At 43.7% G+C, this 24,543-nt stretch overlaps 2 protein-coding genes across 2 annotated transcripts in view; one reads left to right on the top strand and one right to left on the bottom strand.

Annotated features, from left to right (window-relative positions):
- The first annotated feature begins 2,110 nt into the window (after positions 1-2,110).
- On the top strand, positions 2,111-15,358 carry STARD5 (StAR related lipid transfer domain containing 5). The gene is made up of 6 exons (XM_032233314.1): positions 2,111-2,426; positions 6,883-6,932; positions 8,341-8,473; positions 9,749-9,866; positions 12,345-12,438; positions 15,141-15,358. The coding sequence occupies exons 1-6, from the start codon at positions 2,205-2,207 to the stop codon at positions 15,283-15,285; spliced, it is 762 nt and encodes a 253-aa protein (XP_032089205.1). The 5' UTR covers positions 2,111-2,204; the 3' UTR covers positions 15,286-15,358.
- A 1,233-nt stretch (positions 15,359-16,591) lies between these two features.
- IL16 (interleukin 16) overlaps positions 16,592-24,543 on the bottom strand; it is a 40,647-nt gene continuing 32,695 nt past the window's right edge. Inside the window, exons 16-20 of the mRNA XM_032232824.1 lie at positions 22,468-22,654; positions 21,835-21,936; positions 20,986-21,238; positions 19,135-19,260; positions 16,592-18,434 (exon numbers count right to left, since the gene is read on the bottom strand). Coding sequence (XP_032088715.1) covers positions 18,238-18,434; positions 19,135-19,260; positions 20,986-21,238; positions 21,835-21,936; positions 22,468-22,654 — 865 coding nt within the window. The 3' untranslated portion in view covers positions 16,592-18,237. The remainder of the gene's footprint in view (positions 18,435-19,134; positions 19,261-20,985; positions 21,239-21,834; positions 21,937-22,467; positions 22,655-24,543) is intronic.

Consider the following 24,543-nt stretch of genomic DNA (forward strand, 5'->3'; position numbering starts at 1 on the left):
TTTAGGGTTAGGTTTAGGGTTAGGTTTGGGGGGGTTAGGGTAAGGTTTTCGCTTTATTTTTACATTTTTCGATCTTTTCCGTCGCGCTGTGATGACGTCACATACGCGCTTTCGTCGACCGCGATTTTGTCATCCGCGATTTTGTGGTAGAACCATTAATTTAACAATACTATTAACCTAAAACAATGTTGCTGGGTTTCCCACCCGCCCCAAATCTCATTGTAATAGAGGTTTTTAGCTTCTATTTCCATCCGATTTCCCACAAGAAGAAAACAAATAAACCGTTAAAGATGGAAAGATGGTTAAAGCCACTTTTTGTCCTGAAGCACCTTCTTGCTTTGAGGGCATCTGCAGACCTTTTGCTAAAAAAAAATCACTGTTGTTTTGTATTGCTGGAATAATGCAGTTTAGGAAAAAGGTAAAGGTTTCCCTCGCACTTATGTGCTAATTATTCCAGAATCTAGCGGGCTGTGCTCATCTCCGTTTCAAAGCCGAAGAGCCAGCGCTGTCCGAAGATGTCTCTGTCGTCATGTGGCTGGCATGACTAAATGCCAACGGCCCACGGAACATTGTTTACCTCCCCACCAAAGATGGTTCCTATTTTTCTGCTTGCATTTTTATGGGCTTCTGAACTGCTAGGTTGGCAGAAGCTGGGACAAGTAATGGGAGCTCACTCTGTTACATGGCGCTAGGGATTTGAACCGCCAAACTGCTGACTCTCTGGTCGACAAGCTCAGCACCTTAGCCATTGAGCCACTGCGACCCTCAAAGCAGCTTAGAACCGCATTATAAAAACAGCCATGTTCATTTAAAGGGTCATTTGTTTTACTTCTGAACTGAATCCAGGACTTATTCTTCCCACTTCCATGGAAAATTTCTATCATTTAAGGCTCACTTTCACAAAGAACTCCTTTTTTAAAGTTCAGCTTGACCAGCAAAACCACATTAGTTTTTTCCTGATGTTACAAACCATAAGCTGTGATATTGTTAAGCTTTGGCACATAGAAATGATATTTTCTTTTCCTTGTCCCTTCATTTCTGTCTAGGCAGTCCTTGAGCAAGTGCAGAGTGTTTTTCCTTCATACCTAATTGCCAACATTTGAACGTCTGTCCAAGAAGGCAGAATGGCAAATAATGCAATATGATCATTTTTCGTTTGATTGTTCAGTCTTCAAAGTCTTAAGACTCTTGGAAAGTTTCCCACCATTACAATTAACCAGGCTCTGCTCCTGGTTAATTTGATTTTAGCCCCAAATGACTTTGGCCTCTTTCAAATGCACAATGCACATTCACCCAATAGATTCAGAAATCTAGTCCTCTGGAGTGAAATCTTTTTTTAAAAAAACCTGCCTATGAACAGAAAACAAGTTTTGGGATCCACAAGGATGGAAGCTGGAATAAAAAATATTTGGGGTGGTGGTGCAGTCTTGAAAGGCCTCTGGGGCAGGATGGGGGAATCCATCCATCCATCCCATCCCTCCGAATAAAGCTGAAAGGGACTTTGGAGGTCCTCTAGTCCAATCCCCTACTCAAACAGGAGACCCCCAAAACATTCCAGACAAGTGACTCTTATCCAGTCTCTTCTTAAAAATCCCCAGTGGTGAGGCACCCCCAACTTCTGGAGGCAAGTTGTTCCACTGGTTAATTGCCTTCACTGTTAGGAGGTTTCTCCTTAATTCCATGTTGCTCCTCTCCTTGATTAATTTCCATCCATTGTTTCTTGTCTTGCCTTCTGGTATTTTGGGAAACAGGTTGACACCCGCCCCCCCTCTTCTTTGTGGCAGCCCCTCAAATACTGGAACACTGGTACAATGTCCCCCCTAGAGTGGCCATGCCCAATTCCTGCCACTGTTTTTCCGTATGTTTTTGCCTTCAGGCTTTTAATCATTCTAGTTGCTCTTCTTTTCACTTTTTCCAAAGTCTCTTCCTCTCTATCCCACCTTGCAAAGTTGTTGTGAAACCAAAATCGCAACACGCAGGGGCTGCCTCCTGCTCCATCCATCGCCCCAGGAGCCACTCAAAACCCCAAGTTTGAGGGCGGGTATATAAATCAGCACCAGTGCAACCGATAGGTAGGAGTTCTCGTCCTTAGAGGGTCGGGCCATTCCCCAAACCCGAATCCTCCATTCTCACGATCCTTCCCCGAGGGCGCGTGTTGGGAGAAGCAGGAGGAGGCGGCGCCGCGCGGATTCCTCCGAGCGAGGATGGCGCGGTTCCAGAGGGAGGCTGGCCCCTTTTCTGGGCTGATCTCAGCAGATCCTTTCCCGTCTCTTCCTCCTCCTCCTCCACCACCAGCCATTCCTAGTCCAGCCGGGAAAGCGTCACCACCTCTCGCCATGGAGTACCAGCAAGCTGCTCAATGGGCCGCCCAACACATGGAGACCTACCAGAAAGACCCCAGTGGCTGGAGCGGTTATAAGCGAGCGGTAAGCTGGGGGTGGTGTGTGTGGAGGGGGGACACAACACCCAGGACCCCCCCGATTTTCTCCTCTGAGGGTGTGTTGAGGCTAAGAAGGGGGAGATCCGGAGCTGGCGATCTCACTCTGGACCGCAAGAGGAGATCCGTGGTGGGAAGCGCTCCAGCCTGCCAAGATCACAGTTTATTCATGTATTATTAAACATTCTTCGTTTCACGTGCCTCCCACCTCGCTCTCTAAATCAACGACATCTCCCGGGAAGCGGAAAAACTATCTCTTCCTCTTCCTCTGTTGGTTTTGCTAGATTTATTTATTTTTAATTGGCGGGGAGAACCTGTTTTCGCTCAGGGGAGAAGTTGGAAAAACAACTCCCGTTTACCTGCCCTGCGATCCAAAGGGATCCAGCGTTCCCTTTCTGGCTTCCGCGGCACCTGGGAAAATATTTCCCCGTCAGATTTGAAAGGTGTATTTTAATTATGTTATTTCTTTGTTTGTCAAACATGTACAAGGTAATAAGTATAAACATAAAACAGGAACGAAGCAAGTCAATACAGATAAATGGGGACAGCAGGAGAGGGACGGTAGGCAGGCGCTTATATACGCCCCCTTTTAAGGACCTCTTAGGAATGGGGTAAGGTCCACAGTAGACATATTTCTAGCCAGCCGGAGTTTCATTTACTTTAAAGAGTCTAGACCAGTGTTTCTCAACCTTGGCAACTTGAAGATGTCCGGACTTCAACTCCCAGAATTCCCCAGCCAGCGAATGCTGGCTGGGGAATTCTGGGAGTTGAAATCCGGACATCTTCAAGTTGCCAAGGTTGAGAAACACTGGTCTAGATTGTCCTTTAACACAGTGTTTTTCAACCACTGTATCACGGCACACTAGTGTGCCCTGACATAGTGTAAGGTGTGCCGTGGGAAAAACACTTTATATATAGTCAATATAGGCACAGAGTTAAAAAATTTTAACATTTTCTAATGGTGGTGTGCCTCGTGATTTTTTTCATGAAAAAAGTGTGCCTTTGCACAAAAAAGGTTGAAAAACACTGCTTTAACAAACAGCTCTCCCGTTTTTGGGAGCTTGTGGAATTGTTTGCCCGACAATTCCCGCCACAGGGATATGTCCAGGAAGTTACCAGGAATCAAGCAGGCTCAAAAGAAACTTTATGATGTGCAAATCCAATTAGATATTTTGTAAACCCAAAGGGAAGATTGAGGGGTTATGTTAGTAAAACATAAGACTCTTTTCAGAAAGAGACTGTCATAGAATTGCTCCATCCAAGATGTGACATCTAGAGAAAAAAGTTTTAAGCATAATTTGGGGCATAGGAATGGTGAGGAAGAAACCCCTGAAGAGCTGCCTTTATTTTTCCATCTGTAAGGCTTGGGAAAGGGACCCATTTGTTCTGACCTAGGCTTCCCAAAAGCACAAAGCCAACTCCTTATCCCGATAAAAGCCCTTTTATTTAGTTTAAAGTGAATTCTTGCCCAGCAAAATCCCAGCCAAAAATCTTTCAAGAGATTTCACACCTACAGATCTTTATCAGGCTTGGAGAGCTGCCAGGTCAATACCTTTCAAATGTCACACTGTATCAGGCAATACGTGGCAATAGGTCAGGAACAGATCTTCACCCTAATGAATTGAACGAATTGCCTCCTGCAAACTCCATTCCCCTTTTGCTCCTCTTTATTCCCTATTCACCGTCCACCTGTGGCTTCACTCCTGAGTCGGTCCTTGTTCCTTAGCTGTTCCCTTCTCCTGGCAGCTCTGTGCATGCACACACTGGGAACAGGTTCCAGCTGTTCTTCTGCCCCACTGATGTCTGACTTTGAAGGCAGCTGATAAGTGGCATAGGGCCCTGGTCCCAATGTCTCCAAGGCAGAGCCCTCATCAGAGCCTTCCCCAGACTCCAGGACTGGCTCATGTTCCTCCCTAACCTCCTCACTGACCGACACTGTTGCCAGATCTGCTGGTGGGCCACAACATTTCATTCCATCTTCCTTTTTGCCAAGTTGCCAAGGAACCCAGTAGCATAATAGCTACTTCACATCTTGGAAGGGAAGAAGAGATGGTGGGGGAAAAAACCATCTCCAGGCTGTTATTGATGCATGTAAGGACTTATCAAAACACAATACTGGTTGTTGGGAAGTAGGGGGAGAGACTTCTGAAATGCAATAGCAATAGCAATAGCAGTTAGACTTATATACCTCTTCATAGGGATTTCAGCCCTCTCTAAGCGGTTTACAGAGTCAGCATATCGCCCCCACAGTCTGGGTCCTCATTTCACCCACCTCGGAAGGATGGAAGGATGAGTCAACCTTGAGCAGATAAGTCAGATAACAGTCAGCTGAAGTGGCCTGCAGTACTGTACCCTAACCACTGTGCCACATCGGCAATATAATGGATTGACTATATACAAAATAAATATGGGACCAAGAAATTCCAGTTAGCCTATGCTTAAGATCAGAAATGATTTAAATTGTTTAAAGTTAGTTCAGCAAGAAGAAGCTAAGGTCAATGTAGAGATGTCATTAATTTCTTTGTTTCTTTTTTCTCAATAGATTTTAAACTGTGTTTGTTAAAAATCCATACCGTGTACGGGTTCTGGGAAGTTGGGGGGGGGGAACGAGGAGGGGGGTTGGGGGGTGGAGGAAGGGAGGGGCATACAAAAAATTGTACTTCGATGTTTTACTGATTGAGGAATGATGAAATGTTTGTTTTAAAAGAAATAAAACTTTTCAACCATGAAATGCAATATAATGTTATTTCTGATAAGAAATAACAGAAGTCATCATTTCAATGCTAATTCCTCCCCCCCCCCCTCCAAGAATAGTCAGAATTGGACTTTGTGGAGTTGCATACCCCCTTGCCCTTTGTGGTCCTCAATAAGCATCGCAAGGCCATCGAAACGATTTATGGGAGTTGTTATTTATTGTTTTTCTTTTTACGTTGTTTGTGCCTGAGTGCCCAAATTGGTTTTCGACTCTAGGCAACTGCCTGGAGGGGTCCCTGCAATTTTCTTGGCAAGGTTTTTTTTTCCGGAGGTAGCTTGCCGTTGCCTCCTTTATAGGGCTGATAGAAAGGGACTGGCCCAATGTCATCCAGATGCTTTGGGGCCTAAGGCAGAATTAGAACTTGAGATCTCCTCCTCCTCCTCCTCCTCCTCCTTCCTTCCTTCCTTCCTTCCTCCTCCTCCTCCTTCCTTCCTTTCTTCCTCCTTCCTCCTCCTTCCTCCTCCTCCTCCTCCTCCTAGTATTAATATTATATTAGATTTTTACTCCACTCTGTAAGTAATTTGAGGTGGCAAACAGAGATAATACTCCTTCCTCCTCCTATTTTCCACACAATGAAAGCCCTGTGAGTTATCTTGGCCTAAGACATTATGACTGGCCCAAGCTGTGTCACTATTTTATATTGAAATCCACAAATAGTGCGAGAGGAGTTCTCTCTTAACACCCTTCGTTCAAGGATGATTTGAAGTTTACAAGGGCTCTGAAAAAAAGTGGGTTTTTTTAACGACTGATCTCCACACTTACGACTATTGTAGAATCCCCGTAGTCACATAATCAAAAACCGAATGCTTGCCAACCGCCGTGCATTCATAAACAGTTGCAATGTCCTGGGGTCATGTGATCATCTTTCGCAACTTTCTGACGCGGTTGACGGGGAAGGCAGCGATTCGCTTAACAACTGTGGCAGGAAAGGGCATATAATGGGGCCAAACTCACTTAACTACTGCCTTGGTAGCAACAGGAATATTGGGTTCAAATGTAGTTGGAAGTCAGCGATTACCTCCTCAGCGCCTTTCGGTTTCAACAGAAACAGTTGAGCCGAATCCAGAATTACATCATGTTTAAAGAAGGTCTACAAGGGACGTGGCGGCTCAGTGGCGAAGATGCTGAGCTTGTCGATCGAAAGGTCGGCAGTTCGGCGGTTCGAATCCCTAGTGCCACGTAACGGAGTCAACTCCTGTTACTTGTCCCAGCTTCTGCCAACCTAGCAGTTCGAAAGCACGTAAAAATGCAAGTAGAAAAATAGGAACCAGCTTTGGTGGGAAGGGAACAGTGCTCTGTGCTCCTTCGGTGTTTAGTCATGTCGGCCACGGAGACGTCTTCTGACAATGCTGGCACTTTGGCTTTGAAACAGAGATGAGCACTGCCCCCTAGAGTCAGGAATGACTAGCACATATGTGCGAGGGGAACCTTTACCTTACTGAAAGCAATGGGGAAATTACTTACGACTAATGAAAAATCTAGTTGCTTTAAGCAAATTTATTCATTTTTATTTGACACGAGACAGCGTCGTGGGTATTGGCTGTTGTTTAAGTCTCTTAGCATTACTTCCTGAAAATGTATTCGTAACGTATTCAAAAACCATTAAGCTTGAATAAAACCTCATTCAGTTTCAGCGTGCAACAATAATGCAGCTGTTTATATCTGATTTTATTTTTAAATGTCTTTCTAGAATAATGTCACAATATCTTGGAGACCTTCAAATGTATTTCGTGGAAACATGTAAGTAAAATCCCAAAAGCAAAGCGACATTTAGGTAAAGTTGGGGGGGGGTAGGGGGATAAATTGATCTCTTAAGATGCCCCTTCTGTCTTATTTATTGCTAATTTTAGTTCTGTGCTTTTAAAATGTGAATAATGTAGTCAGTAGCTGGGAGACGAAGCACAAACAGGGGAAGGTTCCAGTAATGGAAGAAAATAAAATAAACTTCTAATCAAGTAAATGTGCAAGTAAATAAGCTTTCCATACATACCAATCATAGGCTTTTATTTATTTTAGGGGGTTTTTTGGAGAAAAAAGTTCTAAACTTCATGATAAAGAATAATATTGGGTAATATAAGGTATGATGCAAACTGATTTGCCACGTCATACAGTTATAAATAGCTGATCTTACAAAACATGACTTATCCCAAAGATATAGAAATGCACCGTCCTTAGAAAGCTTAATTTCCATGAAATAAAAGAACTGCAATGTGTATTTCTTTAAGTAATTGAGCATTTTGCTGGGTGAGGTTGCTACTTTCTTCAGTGTCCTGTATAAAACAAACACGTTTTTCTTGCCATTTAAAAAGCAGGGAAATGATTGGAATGCTAGTTTATTACAGGCAGAGGTATGTTCACTCATTTTTATTTATTTCATTTGAATTTTATCCCACCTTTCTTACTTGGTATGTAATTCTAAGCAGTGAATGAACCTGCCATTCCTTTCTCCTTCTCTCTTCCCCACCACCCTGTGAATTGAGTTGGGCTGAGAGAAAGTAAGTGGCCCAAAGTCAGCCAGTGTTTTCCGTGCTCAAGGTGGCACTAGAATTCACAGTCTCCCAGTTTCTAGACCAACATCTTTACTGACTCCATTATTAAGGATATTCATTTATCTAAAAGGTAAAGATTTCCCTCGAGCATATGTGCTAGTCGTTCCTGACTCTAGGGGGTGGTGTTCATCTCCATTTCAAAGCTGAAGAGCCAACGCTGTCCAAAGACGTCTCTGTGGTCATGTGGTCGGCATGACTAAACACCAAAGGTGCATAAAACGCTGTTACCTTCCCACCAAAGGGGGTTCTTATTTTTCTACTTGCATTTTTAACATGCTTTCAAACTGCTAGGTTGGCAGAAGCTTCGACAAGTAATGGGAGTTAGGGATTCGAACTGCCGATCTTTCTGATCAACAAGCTCAGCATCTTAGCCACTGAGCCACCGTGTCCCTTATTAATTTACTTTACTTTACTTTAATAAAATTTGTATGCCGCCCACTCCCATTGGGACTCTGGGCGGCTCACAGCAGAATAAAAGCATTTAAAAATTAATTTTTAAATTATTAATTTATTAAGGACACTCAAAATGCAATTTGACTGGAATAGCCCCCTTCTACTTCATTAAGACTTTCTCTCATTCTTCCTCCTTCCCTCCAAAGATACAGAGCAGAAGGAGTTTTAGCTGCAAAACCAGAGGACGTGTTTAAATGTGTAAAGCCAGAGACGGGTGGACTTAGAGAAAAATGGGATGACAATGTGGATAAAACAGTAGTGATTGAATCCATAAACAATGTAAGTATAACATGTCTTTACTTTATGGTCAGAAACAGCTAGGAAAGAAAGGCCTATTGGGAACCAGCATTGGCTATTGTAGGGTACCGTACTTGGAAAGAGAAGGAATTCCCATTATGTTTTGGGATGTGGGGAATGGTGGAAGCATTGATGTCTGGTTGTACTGTGCTAAAACTGTGGTGGCTGCCTCTACTGACATTGAGACTGCAAACCAGTGGTGGGTTTCAAAAATTGTTCGAACCTATTCTGTGGGTGTGGCCTCCTTTGTGGGAGTGGCTTGCTGCCCATGTGACCGGATGGGAGTGGCTTGCCGCCCATGTGACCGGATATGAAGATGCCGACAACACTTGTCAGAACCACCTTAAATTACCTCCCACACAGCACTGGCATGCATAAGAATAGGATGTAAACCACCCTATTCACCACCCTTCAGACCTTCCGCATAGCCCTTAAAACCTGGCTGTCCCGACAGGCCTGGGGCTAAAGACCTTAACCCCACCCGAATTGTATGAATGTTGTGCTTTTAACAATGTATTGTCTTATGTGTTTAACTTGGTTTGTCCTCCCTCCCTTTGAACTGTGAGCCGCCCTGAGTCCCCCCAGGGAAAAGGGCGGCATACAAATAAAATACCTATACCTATACCTAAACTTGTTTTTTAAAAGGCATCTTTGGTTTGCGTTAAAACAACTTCAACACACGCAATGTTCTGATTGCACCACAAACACAGTAGTCATCCTTACCTTTCATAGAGGCATTGAGTTTTATAAATATGAGCATGATAGTGTAGAATAATCATATCCAGGGACCAGTGGTGGGTTTCAAAAATTTTTGGAGCCTCTTCTGTAGGTGTGGCCTGCTTTCCGGGTCCACTGGTGGAACCTCTTCTAACCGGTTCAGTAGATTTGACGAACCGGTTCTACCGAATAGGTGCGAACTGGTAGGAACCCACCTCTGCTGCAAACACACGGGTTGGGTAAGCAAAATTAAGAAAGGAAGGAAGGGAAAGGAAAGGGGAAAAAAACCCTTTGGTTTCTGACTCAGCCCTTTTTTATACAGTTGCAAAATTTGTGATATTTATGATCATCCAGGCCCCCTTAAAATCCAGTCTATATTTATATGTACCACGATGTGTGATGGGTCGGATGCCATGACATACGGGTACCATTCTTGGTTAAATTTAGTTAAACTTCTATTGTGTAGTAGTATACTGTTGGCTTTGCCTTTGGAAAGAGATGAGTCTTAAATGTCTTTGCCACCTCTGTGTGCAATTTCAGAAGGTTTGTGTCCTGAGAACGACTACCCACTCGGCTTTCATGAATATGATCTCTCCAAGAGAGTTCTTAGATGTGGTCCTGATCCAAGAGAATGAGGATGGCTCAAAAATGACTGCCGGTAAGCTTGGTCCAAAGAACCTTCGGGACACTGGTTTTTTTGGGGATGTCCTACAGGTTGACAGCCAATGTGGCCATTCAACTGTGACCATCAGTGAATGGAAAAAAGCAACCCAAGACCATTGGAATCTTCTCTTGCAGAGATCTGTAAGCCAAGATAACTTTTGTCACCAAAGTTATATTTGATTCCTCTGCTGTTGTCTCAAAGACTTTGGCCACCTAATGAGAAGGAAGGACTCACTGGAGAAGAGCCTCATGTTGGGAACGATTGAGGGCAAAAGAAGAAGGGCACGACAGAGAATGAAGTGGCTGGATGGAGTCACCGAAGCAGTAGGGGTGAAGTGGAATGGACTCCAGAGGATGATAGAGGACAGGAAGGCCTGGAGCAGTGGTGGGATTCAGCCGGTTCACACCTATCTGGGAGAACCGGTTGTTAATTTTCTAAGCAGTTCGGAGAACCGGTTATTGGAAGAAATCTCCTTTTGGTTTTTTCCACTTTACAGGGCTAATCCTGTAAGGAAGGCAGGAAGGAAACATTCTGGTGTTGTTTCTAGCCTCATCTTTATTGCCCTGCTTACAGAAACTGCCTCTCCGGTTAACCCTTATTCCATTGCAACAGCGAAGGCGAAGCGCCCATCGATGTGAATGACCTTGAGTTGGCCACGCCCGCATGGTCACATGATCGCTGAGCCACGCCTACCCAGCTGCTCATTAGGGCAGAGAACCAGTTGTTAAATCATTTGAATCCCACCACTGGCCTGGAGGAACGTTGTCCATGGGGTTGCGATGGGTCGGACAAGACTTTGCAACTAACAACAATGCTGTTGTCGAGTGACCAATGTGACAATTAAAATCCCCCTTCCCAAGGCTGCAAGCTTTTCAAGGGAATGGGGAAAAAAAACCAACTGTGGTCATTTTTCCTCTCTTTCTGCTTGTCCTCACTTTGGGAGGGGAAATGAACAGGCAGGCCGTGGCAATGGGAATCAGTCACAGAGACGAATAAGTGTCTGATAGACACTGGGTGTTTGCGTGTGTTCCCTGTGCCCCCCCCCATCATTGCACGCATCATTACACACATGATACAAATCATATAAGTTGAGATATGACGACATCAGATTCAGGCGTAGATGATGTCGCAATACAAGTGCCTTCACTTGTCTTCAGGGAACTTCCACAAATTCCCTAAAGTCACTAATAGTGAGATGAATAGCCTATAAATTTAATAAATAAAATAAGTAAGGCCAGGGTGTCAAACTCGCATCATCGTAGCGACATCACATGACGTATCACAGCTTTTTTCTCCTCCTTTGCTAAACTGGGCATAGCCGTGGCCAACACGTGGCACATCCGGCCCGCGGGCCGCACTTTTGGCAGCCCTGAAGTAGGGCAATACTGTGTAGGGATAACCTCCAGAGGCGGGTTGCTGTCGGCATTACTGCCGGCTCAGTGTGCAAAAAGTTTTGCACGCACGCACGCTTCGCACACACATCAGACACGCAGTCCACGTGTGTGCACATTTGAACCTAAAATGGTCTGTGCATGCGCACAACATTAGAAAAGGGGGGAAAATTACATTTTTTGCAATGGGGATTGTTCTGTGCATAGGCAGAACCGAAAATCAAGATGGCGCCGCGGCCAATAGAATCGGTTCGGGGACGTGGCAGGCTGAGTTACTACCTACTTGGCCAAACTGGTCCGAACTGGTAGGAACCCACCTCTGATACCAGTGGTGGGTTTCAAAAATTGTTCGAACCTACTCTGTGGGTGTGGCCTCCTTTGTGGGAGTGGCTTGCTGCCCATGTGACCAGATGGGAGTGGCTTGCCGCCCATGTGACAGGATATGAAGATGCCGACGACACTTGTCAGAACCACCTTAAATTACCTCACACACAGCACTGGCATGCATAAGAATAGGATGTAAACTTCTTTTTTAAAAGGCATCTTTGGTTTGCGTTAAAACAACTTCAACACACGCAATGTTCTGATTGCACCACAAACGCAGTAGTCATCCTTGCCTTTCACAGAGGCACTGAGTTTTATAAATATGAGCATGATAGTGTAGAATAATCATATCCAAGGACCAGTGGTGGGTTTCAAAAAATTTTGGAGCCTCTTCTGTAGGTGTGGCCTGCTTTCCGGGTCCACTGTTGGAACCTCTTCTAACTGGTTCGGTAGATTTGACGAAGCGGTTCTACCGAATAGGTGTGAACTGGTAGGAACCCACCTCTGTCTGATACCCTCCTACACACTCACCCCGCCCCCCCGCCCCCAAGCCGGATTTACTTTATTAGAAATGTTTCTTGGTTTCGATTGGAAAAAGCAGGCATTCAACCCAGTCTGAGAAGAAACTCTGATTGGTGTAAAATATTTGCTGTGATGTTGTGGCTGCCTAATAAATGCTCTTCCTGTCACTAACGAATTCCAATTTTGATAAACAAAAATAATCTCGATTTTAATCTTTAATGTTCCTCCCACACAGCAACCAATGTGGAACATCCCCTCAGTCCACCTCAACCAAATTACGTGAGAGGCCTGAATTTCCCCTGTGGCTGTTTTCTCATTCCTGTTCCAGGGTAAGATGTGTGGGAATATTTGATGTGACCATCCCTGTAGGCCAGTGTTTCTCAACCTTGGCAACTTGAAGATGTCCGGACTTCAACTCCTAGAATTCCCCAGCCAGCGAATGCTGGCTGGGGAATTCTGGGAGTTGAAGTCCGGACATCTTCAAGTTGCCAAGGTTGAGAAACACTGCTGTAGGCCAAGAATGCTCAAGGGTTTTACACATCTGTTGCCGTTGCTGTTGTTGCCAAATTAGAGCTTACGCAACACCCTACTGAACATCTGCCAGGAAGTTTAAGGGGTGTGGTTTTTATACAGGAAGTGGCCGGATTAACGTGGGTAAATTGAAGAGTTGTTTAATTTTGTTTGTTTTGTCGTATGCCATCAAGAGTCACAATCTGAGATGGGCAGCTGGATAAATCTGACAAACAAATAAGAAAGGAATGTGTAGATTATATTCTTTGCATTAAAAACCACTTGGGCAACTGTTTCATATATGGTGGTTTTAGGAACTGGACATGGCTAGTCTGGTGAAGAGAAGGACCAGGGGAGATAGGAGAGCAGTCTTCCAATATTTGAGGGGCTGCCACAGAGAGGAGGGGGTCAAGCTATTTTCCAAGGCACCTGAAGGCCAAACAAGGAATAATGGATGGAAACTGACCAAGGAGAGATTCAACTTAGAAACAAGGAGGAACTTTCTGTCAGTGAGGGCAATCAAGCCATGGAACAGAAGTTGCCTTCGGAAGTTGTGGGAGCTTCATCACCGGACCCTTTCAAAAAGAGACTGGACTGCCATCTGTCAGAAATGGGGTAGGGTCTCCTGCTTGGGGAGTGGGTTGGACTAGATGACCTACAAAGTCCCTTCTAACTCTGTTTATCTATTTATATGAGTTTATTACCAACTTACATTGCTGAGCTTGATCTGTTTGGGAAATGAATTATGGATGTCACCTCCTCCAAAATATATTTTGCGTCTTCTTGAAGATGATGTTCTAATAGTGTGGAAGCATGCCAACTAAGAGATGAAAAGAAAATAAACTGAGGAGGAAGAGGAATAGTGTGTAAAATGTCTTGAGGGTGCCTCCTATCTGGATAGTATGCATGTGATTAACACTATCATGCAATCCAGCGATTACAAAGTAATAAACACATTTGATGCATGTGTCAAGTTATGCCATTAGCATGAGGACAACATCAAGCACATTGCATTAGCATGTCCAATTATGGAATAAAACAACTTAAGCTAGGTGTGGTCCTTGGCATGTGGAAGTTGTAGAAATATATAATGTATATAAATATTCAATGTAAAAAGATGTTAAGACTCTAGAATGAGTGCAGAGAAGAGCAACGAAAATTATTAGGGACTGGAGAACGGTTGCAGGAACTGGGCATGTCTAGTTTAATGAAAAGAAGGACTAGGGGAGACATGATAACAGTCTTCCGGTATCTCAGGGGCTGCCACAAAGAAGAGGGAGTCAAGCTATTCTCCAAAGCACCTGAAGGTAGGACAAGAAGCAATAGATGGAAACTAATCAAGGAGAGAAGCAACTTAGAACTGAGGAGAAATGTCCTGACAGAACAATTAACCAGTGGAACAACTTGGCTAGAGAAGTTGTGAATGCTCTAACACTGGAAGTTTTTAAGAAGATAAACATTTGTCTGAAGTGGTGTAGGGTTTCCTGCCTAAGCGGAGTGGGAGGGGTTGGGGGGGGTTGGACTAGAATACCTCCAAGGTCCCTTCCAACTCTGTTATTCTATTCTATTCATAAATATGAAAAGGAGGCATTGGGAAAAGAAATACTGTGTGATCTTTCTTAAGCCTTTAACTGTTTCACTAAGGCCAGTATGGACATTTTTAGAATTTTGAGAGTACATTGAGGTGCCATCACAAAGAGAGACAGGAGGAAGGTTGTTCATTCATTCAGCTGTCATGGCCCATTTGTTAAAATGGCAGTGATGAAGAAAGCTGCTTAAAACACAGGTAGTCCTTGTCATCTACAGGTCATCTAGTCCAACCCCCTGCTCAAGCAGGAGACCCTACACCATTTCTGACAAACGGCAGTCCAGTCTCTTCTTGAAAGCCTCCAGTGATGAAGCTCCCACAACTTCCGAAGACAACTTCTGTTCCATGGGTTGATTACTCTCACTGTCAGAAAGTTTCTCTTTATTTCTAGGTTGAATCTCTCCTTTTTTCAGTTTCCATCCATTATTCCTTGCCTGGCCTTTGGGGGCTTTGGAAAATAGCTTGACCCCCCTCCTCTCTGTGGCAACTCCTCAAACATTGGAAGATTACTATCATGTCTCCCCTGGTCCTTCTCTTCACTAGACTAGCCATGCCCAGTTCCTGCAACCATTCTTCATATGTTTGAGTCTCCAGTCCCCTAATCATCCTGGTTGCTCTCCTGTGTCTCAACATCTTTTTTATTTTATTTTATTTTATTTCCAAGACAACCTTGATTCCTGGAAACTACTTGGACAGTCCATGCTGTTCTCTCGGAAACATTTTTGGAAGTTGTTTCCCAGGACTTTCTTCCTGGGATTGAATCACACAGCTGGCTTCCTACCTAAGGGAGGATTAAAAGTTAGGTTTTCCTCACGCTTTCTTTGCCACCTTTAATCACTGTGCCAAACTGGTTCTCACTGGAGATATATGGCATTTTTACTTAATTGCTTTCTGATCCTTTTTTTTTTTTTTGGGTTCTTGTTTTCTCTGCAGGGATCCAAATAAGACCCGCCTACTCAGTTTCTTTCAGACGGATCTAGGTGGAAACCTTCCACAGAAAATCGTTGAATCTTTCTTACCAAGGAGCATAACCGCGTTTTACGGGAACTTGGCTAATGCAGCTGTCACATTAGTATAGAGTCGAGGTGGCGCAGTGGTTAGAGTGCAGTACTGCAGGCTACTTCAGCTGACTGCTAGTTCGGCAGTTTGGCTGTTCAAATCTCACCGGCTCAGGGTTGACTCAGCCTTCCATCCTTCCGAGGTGGGTAAAATGAGGACCCGGATTTTTGTTGGGGGCAATATGCTGACTCTGTAAACCGCTTAGAGAGGGCTGAAAGCCCTATGAAGCAGTATATAAGTCTAACTGCTATTGCTATTTCTAGTAGCTTAAGCTATATTCCCTGTCCTTCCCCCACCTCCCCACCCCAATTCTAGTCTCAAAACATACTTTAGCTAGACTGTATATTAATAATACTGAGATTGCACTTCACAAAGGCACAAGCGCAGGGGTGAAATCAACTTACCTTTCGTACCGGTTCTCTAGCAATGTGAGCGGGCACGCACATGCACCACCTCCGCACACACTCAGAACCTTCCGCGCATGCGGAAACGGACATGATGACATCCGGACGGGTGGGCGGAGCCTGCTACCAAGCATGCCTACAAAAGTAAGCGAACAGCAAGGGGGTGGGGTGGAATCCGCTGTGCTACGCGATTTAGATTAGCTAGAAAGGAAGTGGTTAGAAGAAATTACTGAGCAAAAAATAGAACTCAAACCAGAAGCATTCTTATCAGGACTACTGGATCAAAAAATGGACAAACAATCTCAATACATAATCATGCGCATACTCACTGCAGCCAGGATTGCCTTCGCACAAAACTGGGAAAAAATCGATACACCCTCAGATGAAACTACAATCAGGAAAATACTCGAATGAGCAGAAATGGATAAAATGACAATAGAACTAAAAGAAAGAGAAGAATCGGACTTCTGTAAAGTATGGAATAAAATGTACAACTGGCTAGAAAACAGAAGCCAAGACAGAAAATAGAGAATACAAATATGGAGATATAAATAATGAATACTATTCTAAGTGTTAATATTATGTTTGTTACATTATAGGACAAGGTTATAGTGAGAGGAAGGCAACGCCGAAGGGAGAACTATAAAAGCTAGGAAGGAAAGCCGATATAGAAAGCTGTAAAATTACTGTATATTGTTATGTATGTTCTGTGTTTTGTTTTGTCAGATTGTGTTTTTTTTTCTTTGCTGTGTCTTTCCTATTGTTTTTAAAGATTAAAACATTTAATAAAAATTATTTTTAAAAAATAGATTAGCTAGAAAGCGAATCCTGCTTTCTAGCTAATATAAATCGCGTGGCACAGCTGATCGTTGGAAATACCAGTTCGCTCGAATTGGTAGCATTTTTTTTTTACTACCGGTTCGGGGGAACCTGTAGCATTCCACCCTGCACAAGCAGTTCCTGAGGCTGAATTCAGAACTGGGATCTGATCGAAAGGATGCGCATGAATTCCTCCTTAATTTAGACGGAGAGCTCGTGAGCCCAGGTCTAGAATTAAATAGCACTTTATTCACACTACTGTAGTCTGACCTTGCTCGGAACTCTGAAAAGAAATGAACGCCTCTGGGTTTCGCTTTGCAAGATAAGCCTTCAAACGTAACCACACCTCAAGAGGAAAGAATTGGACCATAATTCGCTGTTCTGGCTTCGTTCCTCTGTAAATCAGAAAAACAAGTAAGAAGATTTGATGTTGCCAAACTCCATTCGCTGCTTTATCTTTCGCAATGATGACAACATCACTTTGAGCTCCTGAATTTACATCTCCACCCAGGTACCTATCAAGAGTTCCTTTCATGTGGTCTGGTTGTTTTGAGCCAATAAGGCATTTCCTGTTGAAGTAATAAAAAAAAAAGGACTCTGAAGAAACCACATTTGTTTTTCAAATGTTCTCCTCCCGCATCATCTAAATCACAAATACCTGCCTGCATTACGGCTGCATGGCAGTGGGGAAAAAATCCTGACTTACAAGCCTTCCAGTAGGAAGAGAGATGTTTGTGCATTCAAGCATATGAAGCTCTTGAGCATGAGGAAAAATGTGGTTGTGATAAATTTTGGTTGATTACGGAACAGCGTTAGAGACGATGTTTAACAAGAAACCGAGACAGACATCTGCCAGTTTTGAACTGAAGATCCTGCTTAGAAAGAAGGAAACATGTCTGCTCCAGGATTCTGCCTTCACAAATTCTCCCTAACTGCCTCAAATGATCACTGATCTCAGGCAATAATATTTTCTAAACCATAATACGTTGTTCTGATGTGCTTTTATACATTAGAAATTAAAAAAAACACGGGGTGCTCTGAAGTCATTCTTGGTCTTGTCTCTTTTTGGATTGAAGTTTGCGGCAGCTATTTCTGAACCGAGCTCTTTGGTGCTGGGGAGAGAGATAATTGTAAGTAAATGTAACACGGTTAAAAGAACAATACTTTATTGGAGGAACAGGTAAAAATGTGGTTTAAATCAGCCTTTAAATCAGGCTCTCCTGATCCAGCAATGGACAATCTACAGCCAGTTCAAAGTGAGAGGGAGTGGCTTCCCCAGTGATGGAAATGTACGCACACTTTTACACACTTGTAATCCCAGGAACAGTGAACAAAGTCCTGACGACCAAGATACACCCGCCAGGAAGGCATGGGTCCTGAAATGGATCTCCATGCGCTGGGCTCCCATGTTTGCTTTGATGCTCATTAGGAAATCAAGGGCCAATTCATTAATCCCGCTATCTCCTCTGCCATCAATTCTTTCAGGGTTCTGCCCTTTCGCTTTCGGCAAATTCCTTGATTAATTCGGGCACAGCTCCCCACGGGAACTTTGAGTGATACTGCGAACACAAACAAGTGAGCTGTTTACACTGGCCTCCTCGTCTCCGCCTTTCTTGGCGTTCCCTTTGCGAGCAAGGAGCACAGGCCGTTAAATCAGCTGCAGAGTAGCTGATAGGGGCAAGGGATGAGTCCCTAGTTTGGGTCATCGCAGTTCCAAATCTCTTTGAGCGTTGCGACCGTCGTGGCCACTACTCCTCCCCATGAAGAGAGGGAGCCGTTCCAGCCCCTGAATTTTTCCTCCTGATGATGGCAGTGATAAACCCATCCGGTAAGGTTCGGATGATATTCCAAGCTTCGAAGCGGGTGTGTCCTTGCATCAGATAGGTATGGACCTGCAGCAGCTCGTCTCCAGGCTGAACAGGGGGGTTGTGTTGGGGTGTCATGCCTGAAAGAGGCAAAGTGTGGTATTAGTAACGTATGGGAGGATAGGGGTGTGGGAGAGATATCAAAATACATATTGGTCATTCATGGGTATCCAGAGAAGGGAAGCAGTACAGCCAGGGGTGGAATTCAAATTTTTTTACTACTGGTTCTGTGGGTGTGGCTTGGTAGGCAGGGCAGGGGAAGGATACTGTAAAATCTCCATTCCCTCACCACTCCACGGGAAGGATACTGTAAAATCCCCATTCCCTTCCCACTCCAGGGAAAGGAAACTGTAAAATCTCCCTTTCCTCTCCACGGGAAGGATACTGTAAAATCTCCATTCCCACCCCACTCCAGGAGAAGGATACTGCAAAATCTCCCTTCCCTCTCCACTCCACAGGAAGGATACTGTAAAATCTCCATTCCCAACCCACTCCTGTGGGAAGGATATTGCAAAATCCCCATTCCCTACCCACTCCAGGGGAAGGATACTGCAAAATCTCCCTTCCCTCTCCACTCCAGGGGAAGGATACTGCAAAATCTCCCTTCCCTCTCCACTCCACGGGAAGGATACTGTAAAATCTCCATTCCCAACCCACTCCTGGGGGAAGGATATTGCAAAATCCCCATTCCTTCCCCACTCCAGGGGAAGGTTACTGCAAAATCCCCATTTCCTCCTGATCAGCTGGGACTCAGGAGGCAGAGAATAGATGGAGGCATACCTTTAAAAAGCCGGCTGATGGTGATTGGTTTGTCTCCATGAATGGAGCCTTTTCCTCCTTCCAGACTGAAACCTAAACCTGCGGATGTCTTCTCCAGGGTAACCGTAAAGATCAGGTCTTCTGGTGCTGGGCCAAAGCAGAATATTGTCAGAGGAGAATGAGTTTCGTTAGTAAAAAGCTATAGCGTGGCATAGTGCTACAGAAAACCACCAGTTTTGTACAGATAGATATGTCCAATACTTGGCCACTAAGAGGATCTCAGACAGTTAACTTAGAGCAGTGGTTCCCAACATGAGGTCCATGCCCCATAGGGGGGCAATTGGATTTTTAATGGGGGCAATTTGAACCTTATTTAAACCAAGTCAATAGCCTTTTAGGCTTCCTCTGCATGAGTAGAGTTCACTTTTTGAGTAAAGTAAGAATTATATGTCCGGGAAGGGGGGGGGGCATCAGGATTTTAGAGATGCTTAGGTGGGGCATGGCCAAAAAAAACCTCAGGAACCACTGACTGAGAGGGATAATAATCTGACTTGATAACAATTATGGGCAGGTGGTTAGAGCTCATAGGCCCTTATGTGAATCCCAACCAACCCCTTTTTCTTTTTTGAAATTCCTGGAGCTCCCTTTCGCTATAAATTGCTGAAATCTGGGGTGCAGAATTTCCTGTCATCTAGAGATGAGAAACTTGAAAAGTTTAATGGAAGTCGGCAAAGAAGGATAACGTAGTTTTGAAAGGGAGCGGATTTCAAAAGTTTTGTCCTATAATCTTGGATCTTCTTCATACATTTGGATCACTGCCCTCCCTGCTCACTGGAAACTTTAACTTTCCAAAAGATCTGAGAAACTGTGTCCTGGAGGAATCAAGCAAGGTGTGTAGAATTACCTTACTTGTGATTCTTGGTTTTGTTTTTGTTTTTTGCAAAATATTTTCTCCATATAGCAATAATACTTAGACTTATATACCGCTTCACGGTGCTTTTACAGCCCTCTCTAAGCAGTTTACAGAGTCAACCTCCTTCCCTCAACAATCTGGCTCCTCATTTTTATGCACCTCGGAAAAATGGGAGACTGAGTTAACCTTGAGCCTGGTGAGATTTGAACTGCCAAATTGCAGGCCGCCGGCAGGCAGCAGAAATAGCCTGCAATATCGCACTCTAACCACTGTGCCACTTTGGCTCATATCACTTGTTCTCTCCCTCCCTCCCTCCCTCCCTCCCTCCCTCCCTCCCTCCCTCCCTCTCTCTCTCTCTCTCTTCGTTTTTCCGCTAATTCTACAGTATGCAAATACTTCTTCCTCCACCAACTTCTTTCTCTAGATTATTTTGAGATGCTTTCTACTGAAGACCACAGAATTGCATCAAGATACTTCCTGTGCATCAGTGGTGGGTTTCAAAAAAATTTCGAACCTACTCTGTGGGTGTGGCCTCCTTTGTGGGACCTGGTGGGAGTGGCTTGCCGGCCATGTGTTTCCCCCCCCCCTCTCTCTTTCCTTCCTTTTGTCTCTCTGTCCCTTTTTCCTTTTTTTCTTTTATCTCTCTCTCACTTTTTCTTTCTTTTTTCTTTTTTTCTTTATTTCTTTCTTCCTTTCTTTCTCTCTCTCTCTCTCTCTCTCTCTCTCTCTCTCTCTCTCTGTCAGTGGTGGGTTTCAAAAATTTTTGGAACCTCTTCTGTAGGTGTGGCCTGCTTTCTGGTGAAACCTCTTCTAACCGGTTCGGTAGATTTGCCGAACCGGTTCTACCGAACTGGTGCGAACTGGTAGGAACCCACCTCTGCTGTGCATACACTTTGCCATGAATCCCTCTCTATAGTACCAGCACCTCTTCCCTTCCCACCATCAGGCCCCGGACTCACTGGAATCCATTGAAGTTTCGCTTCCTGTTGATGCTGAGGACTCAAGCGAACCACTTTGGGCACTCCATTCTCTCTCTTTGGGTTTCCGTGTGACAATCACTGCCAGATTGAGATGGCGCGCTTTCCGCAAGATCTCCAGCGCTTCGCTGTGAGTGGCACCCTTGAGGGATTTTCCATTGATCGATAAGACTTCATCCCCTTTTCGGATAGTTCCTTCCTGAGATGCTAAGCCGCTGGGGAAGACTTTGTGAACCTATTACGAAAAGACATGCAGTGGGGAAGCTTCCTTACCAGTCTTTGATTTGCATTGTGAGTAAGTAAGATGGGTGAGATTTTTTGCTTAAAAAAAAAAAGTTGCATTATAGTTTGATAAGTGGAGAGTGTCCGCAAATTAGCCCTGATTCCATTTAAAAACAAGATTAATTTATAATATTCTTGGCCAGTGCTAATCTAAAGAATATATTATAGGGCTTTCTGACCTTAAAGGCAGACAGGTAAATAGCAAGGTCCTAGAAAACAGGAGAGTTTTTTTAATTTCTCCATGCAGTGGCAAATAAGCAGGAAAATTGTTCTAATGGAGAAAGAAGGAAGGGAGGGAGGTTAATATGATAGTACAGAGTATGATTTCCCTTTACTTGGTTTAAATTTCCTTATGTGCAACGAGATCACGAACTAAGATAGTATAGTAGTGGAAGTGCTGTACGAGGGATGGAGATAATGGGCTTCCAGGCTTCTCTTGACTATGAAGGAATCCACATGAGATGGGAGCCAAAATTATTCTCACAAAGAGGTTTTGACCTATCAGGAAGCTGCCCCCCAACAAAATGAATCGCCCAGCAGATCACTTACGACAACAGCTTTGTTTTCAAGATCTATTCCACCAGCCAAGCTAAACCCGAGGCCAGTCCCTTCTTCTTTGTGCAGAATTGTCACGTGGATGTCATTGAGTTGCTGTGCAAAACAAAACAAAACAAATAAATGGGGCGGGATGAGAGAAAGGAGATCCTGAATACTAGAAGTATGAAAGCATTCCCGATAATAGTCATCTTCAGCTTCTGCTTGAAGGCATCAAGTGAAAGTGGCGCTCCCACTTGGATAACGGAATCAGTGCTAGGAAATAGATGGATGGATGGATGGAATAATTCCAGTGATGGCAAACCTTTTAGATACAGAGCGGCCAAATCGGAAGACGGCGCATGTACAAGCACCAGAAACCCGACGACCGGCTGGCTGGCATGCATGCGTGCCTCAGAAACCCGACCAACAGCTGGCTGAGCTGGGGTGACGGCGTGCATGCCCACAGAGAGGGCTCTGCATGCAACCTCTGGCATGCATGCCATGGGTGCACCATCACAGGAATATTCCATCCTACTAATACTACTGGCTCTGCTGGTTGAGAGGGATAAGGATTGTTGCGTGAGACATTCACAGGTTCTTGGTTAGGAGAAGCTATTGGAAAAGTTGACGATATCAGAGACTTGCCTTTAGTGTTGTTTCATCCAAAGATTTCACCTCCTCCAGAAGCTTCTCCAGTTCTTCGGGAGTGAGGAGAGAGATGACCGCTTGCCCGGAGGTGCCCAGGGTTGGAGACGGGTTGGAGGCTTTCTTCGTATCTTCCCTCTTCTCTTTGTCTGGGTGATTTGCTCCGTAGTTTCTCAACTCAGAAAGGCTAGACAATTTGGGAAGGGGAAACAAGAAACAAGCTGAATAAGAAGCAGTCGGCTTCCATTTGAAACGGCTTCTTCTTTTAATTTTTCTATTTCTTCTCCTCATTACAGTCAAGCCGCTTTCTAGACTCCTATTACCATCAACTCACTGGTGTTTTTCAGATATTCCCTTTTTGTTTAATTCATTTTTTAGTGCAAAAAGGGAATGTCAGAATATCTAATCTCTATTCAGAATATCAGAATGTATCTTATTTATTCTGATAAGAATAGAGAATGGATCTTCAGGATCAAAATCTGGATTCTATAGGTTCTTATTATGCTGCTACAGTCTTCTTAATTGTCCTAGCAAGTTATTTGAATTCAGAAACTGGGACTTATTCAGGAAACCGTACTTAAAATCAGGAATGACTTTACAGGGCACACCAGCAGCACTTTCAATTCCATCCATCTATCTATCTATCTATCTATCTATCTATCTATCTATCTATCTATCTATCTATCTATCTATACCTATCTATTTATCTTACCTATCTACCTACCTACCTACCTACCTATTGTATCTATCTATCTATCTATCTATCTATCTATCTATCTATCTATCTATCTATCTATCTATCATCTATCTATCTATCATCTATCTATCTATCTATCTATCTATCTATCTATCTATCTTACCTACCTACCTACCTACCTATTATATCTATCTGTCTGTCTATCTATCTATCTATCTATCTATCTATCTATCTATCTATCTATCTATCTATCTATCATCTATCTATCTATCTATCTATCTATCTATCTATCTATCTATACCTATCTATTTATCTTACCTACCTATCTACCTACCTACCTACCTACCTACCTACCTACCTACCTACCCTATCTATCTATCTATCTATCTATCTATCTATCTATCTATCTATCTATCTATCATCTATCATCTATCTATCTATCTATCTATCTATCTATCTATCTATCTATCTATCTATCTATCTTACCTACCTACCTACCTACCTACCTACCTACCTACCTACCTACCTATTATATCTATCTATCTGTCTGTCTGTCTGTCTGTCTGTCTATCTATCTATCTATCTATCTATCTATCTATCTATCTATCTATCTATCTATCTATCTATCTACCTACCTACCTACCTACCTACCTACCTACCTACCTACCTACCTACCTACCTACCTATCCTACCCACCCACCCACCCACCCATCCATCCATCCATCCATCCGTATATCTATCTATCTATATTTATTTATCTATCTCTTTATATTTATCTTTCTATATCTCTCCATCCATCTCTCCATCCATCCATTCCCCAATGCTTGCTCTGAGGAACAGCAGGAAAGCTAGAAGCATTTTTCCCTTTCAAAGGCGTGAAGCCCAGAACGTGAAGTTCCTGCAAATTGGAAAACAGACTGCCCACAAACTCCACAAAACTGTTTTAGTTTTAAAGAATCATTTATCGTAGTTTCAAATACCCTACAATCAAGTTCGAAATAAATTATCTCAGCTCCCAAATAAGAGCCAACCTGGTGGCATTTCGGAGTTGTTTTCAGAGAGACCCGATTCTTCAGAGTAGAAGAGCTCATGAAGACTGAACCGAGTCATTCTATATTTCAGGCAATACTGGCAGACGTTTCTTTCTTCTGAAACTCAGCCTCTTACATCCAAGGGGTGTCTATATTCACCTCACTTAGATTCATGGAAGTCCCATGTCCGCCCATTTCTCAGAACCTGCTTCTTAAATAAAGGAAGACTCAGCATGTTGAGATTTAAAAGCAGAAGCCATGAAGGCATAAGGCTTAGGGGGGTCAAGGGGAGAGGAATATGCTGTAATTTCCTCAAATAACCACATGTGATGGAAGAGCGGAGGGCCC

The sequence above is a fragment of the Thamnophis elegans genome, chromosome 16 (genome assembly GCF_009769535.1).
Source record: "Thamnophis elegans isolate rThaEle1 chromosome 16, rThaEle1.pri, whole genome shotgun sequence".
NCBI classification, from domain to species: Eukaryota; Metazoa; Chordata; class Lepidosauria; order Squamata; family Colubridae; genus Thamnophis; species Thamnophis elegans.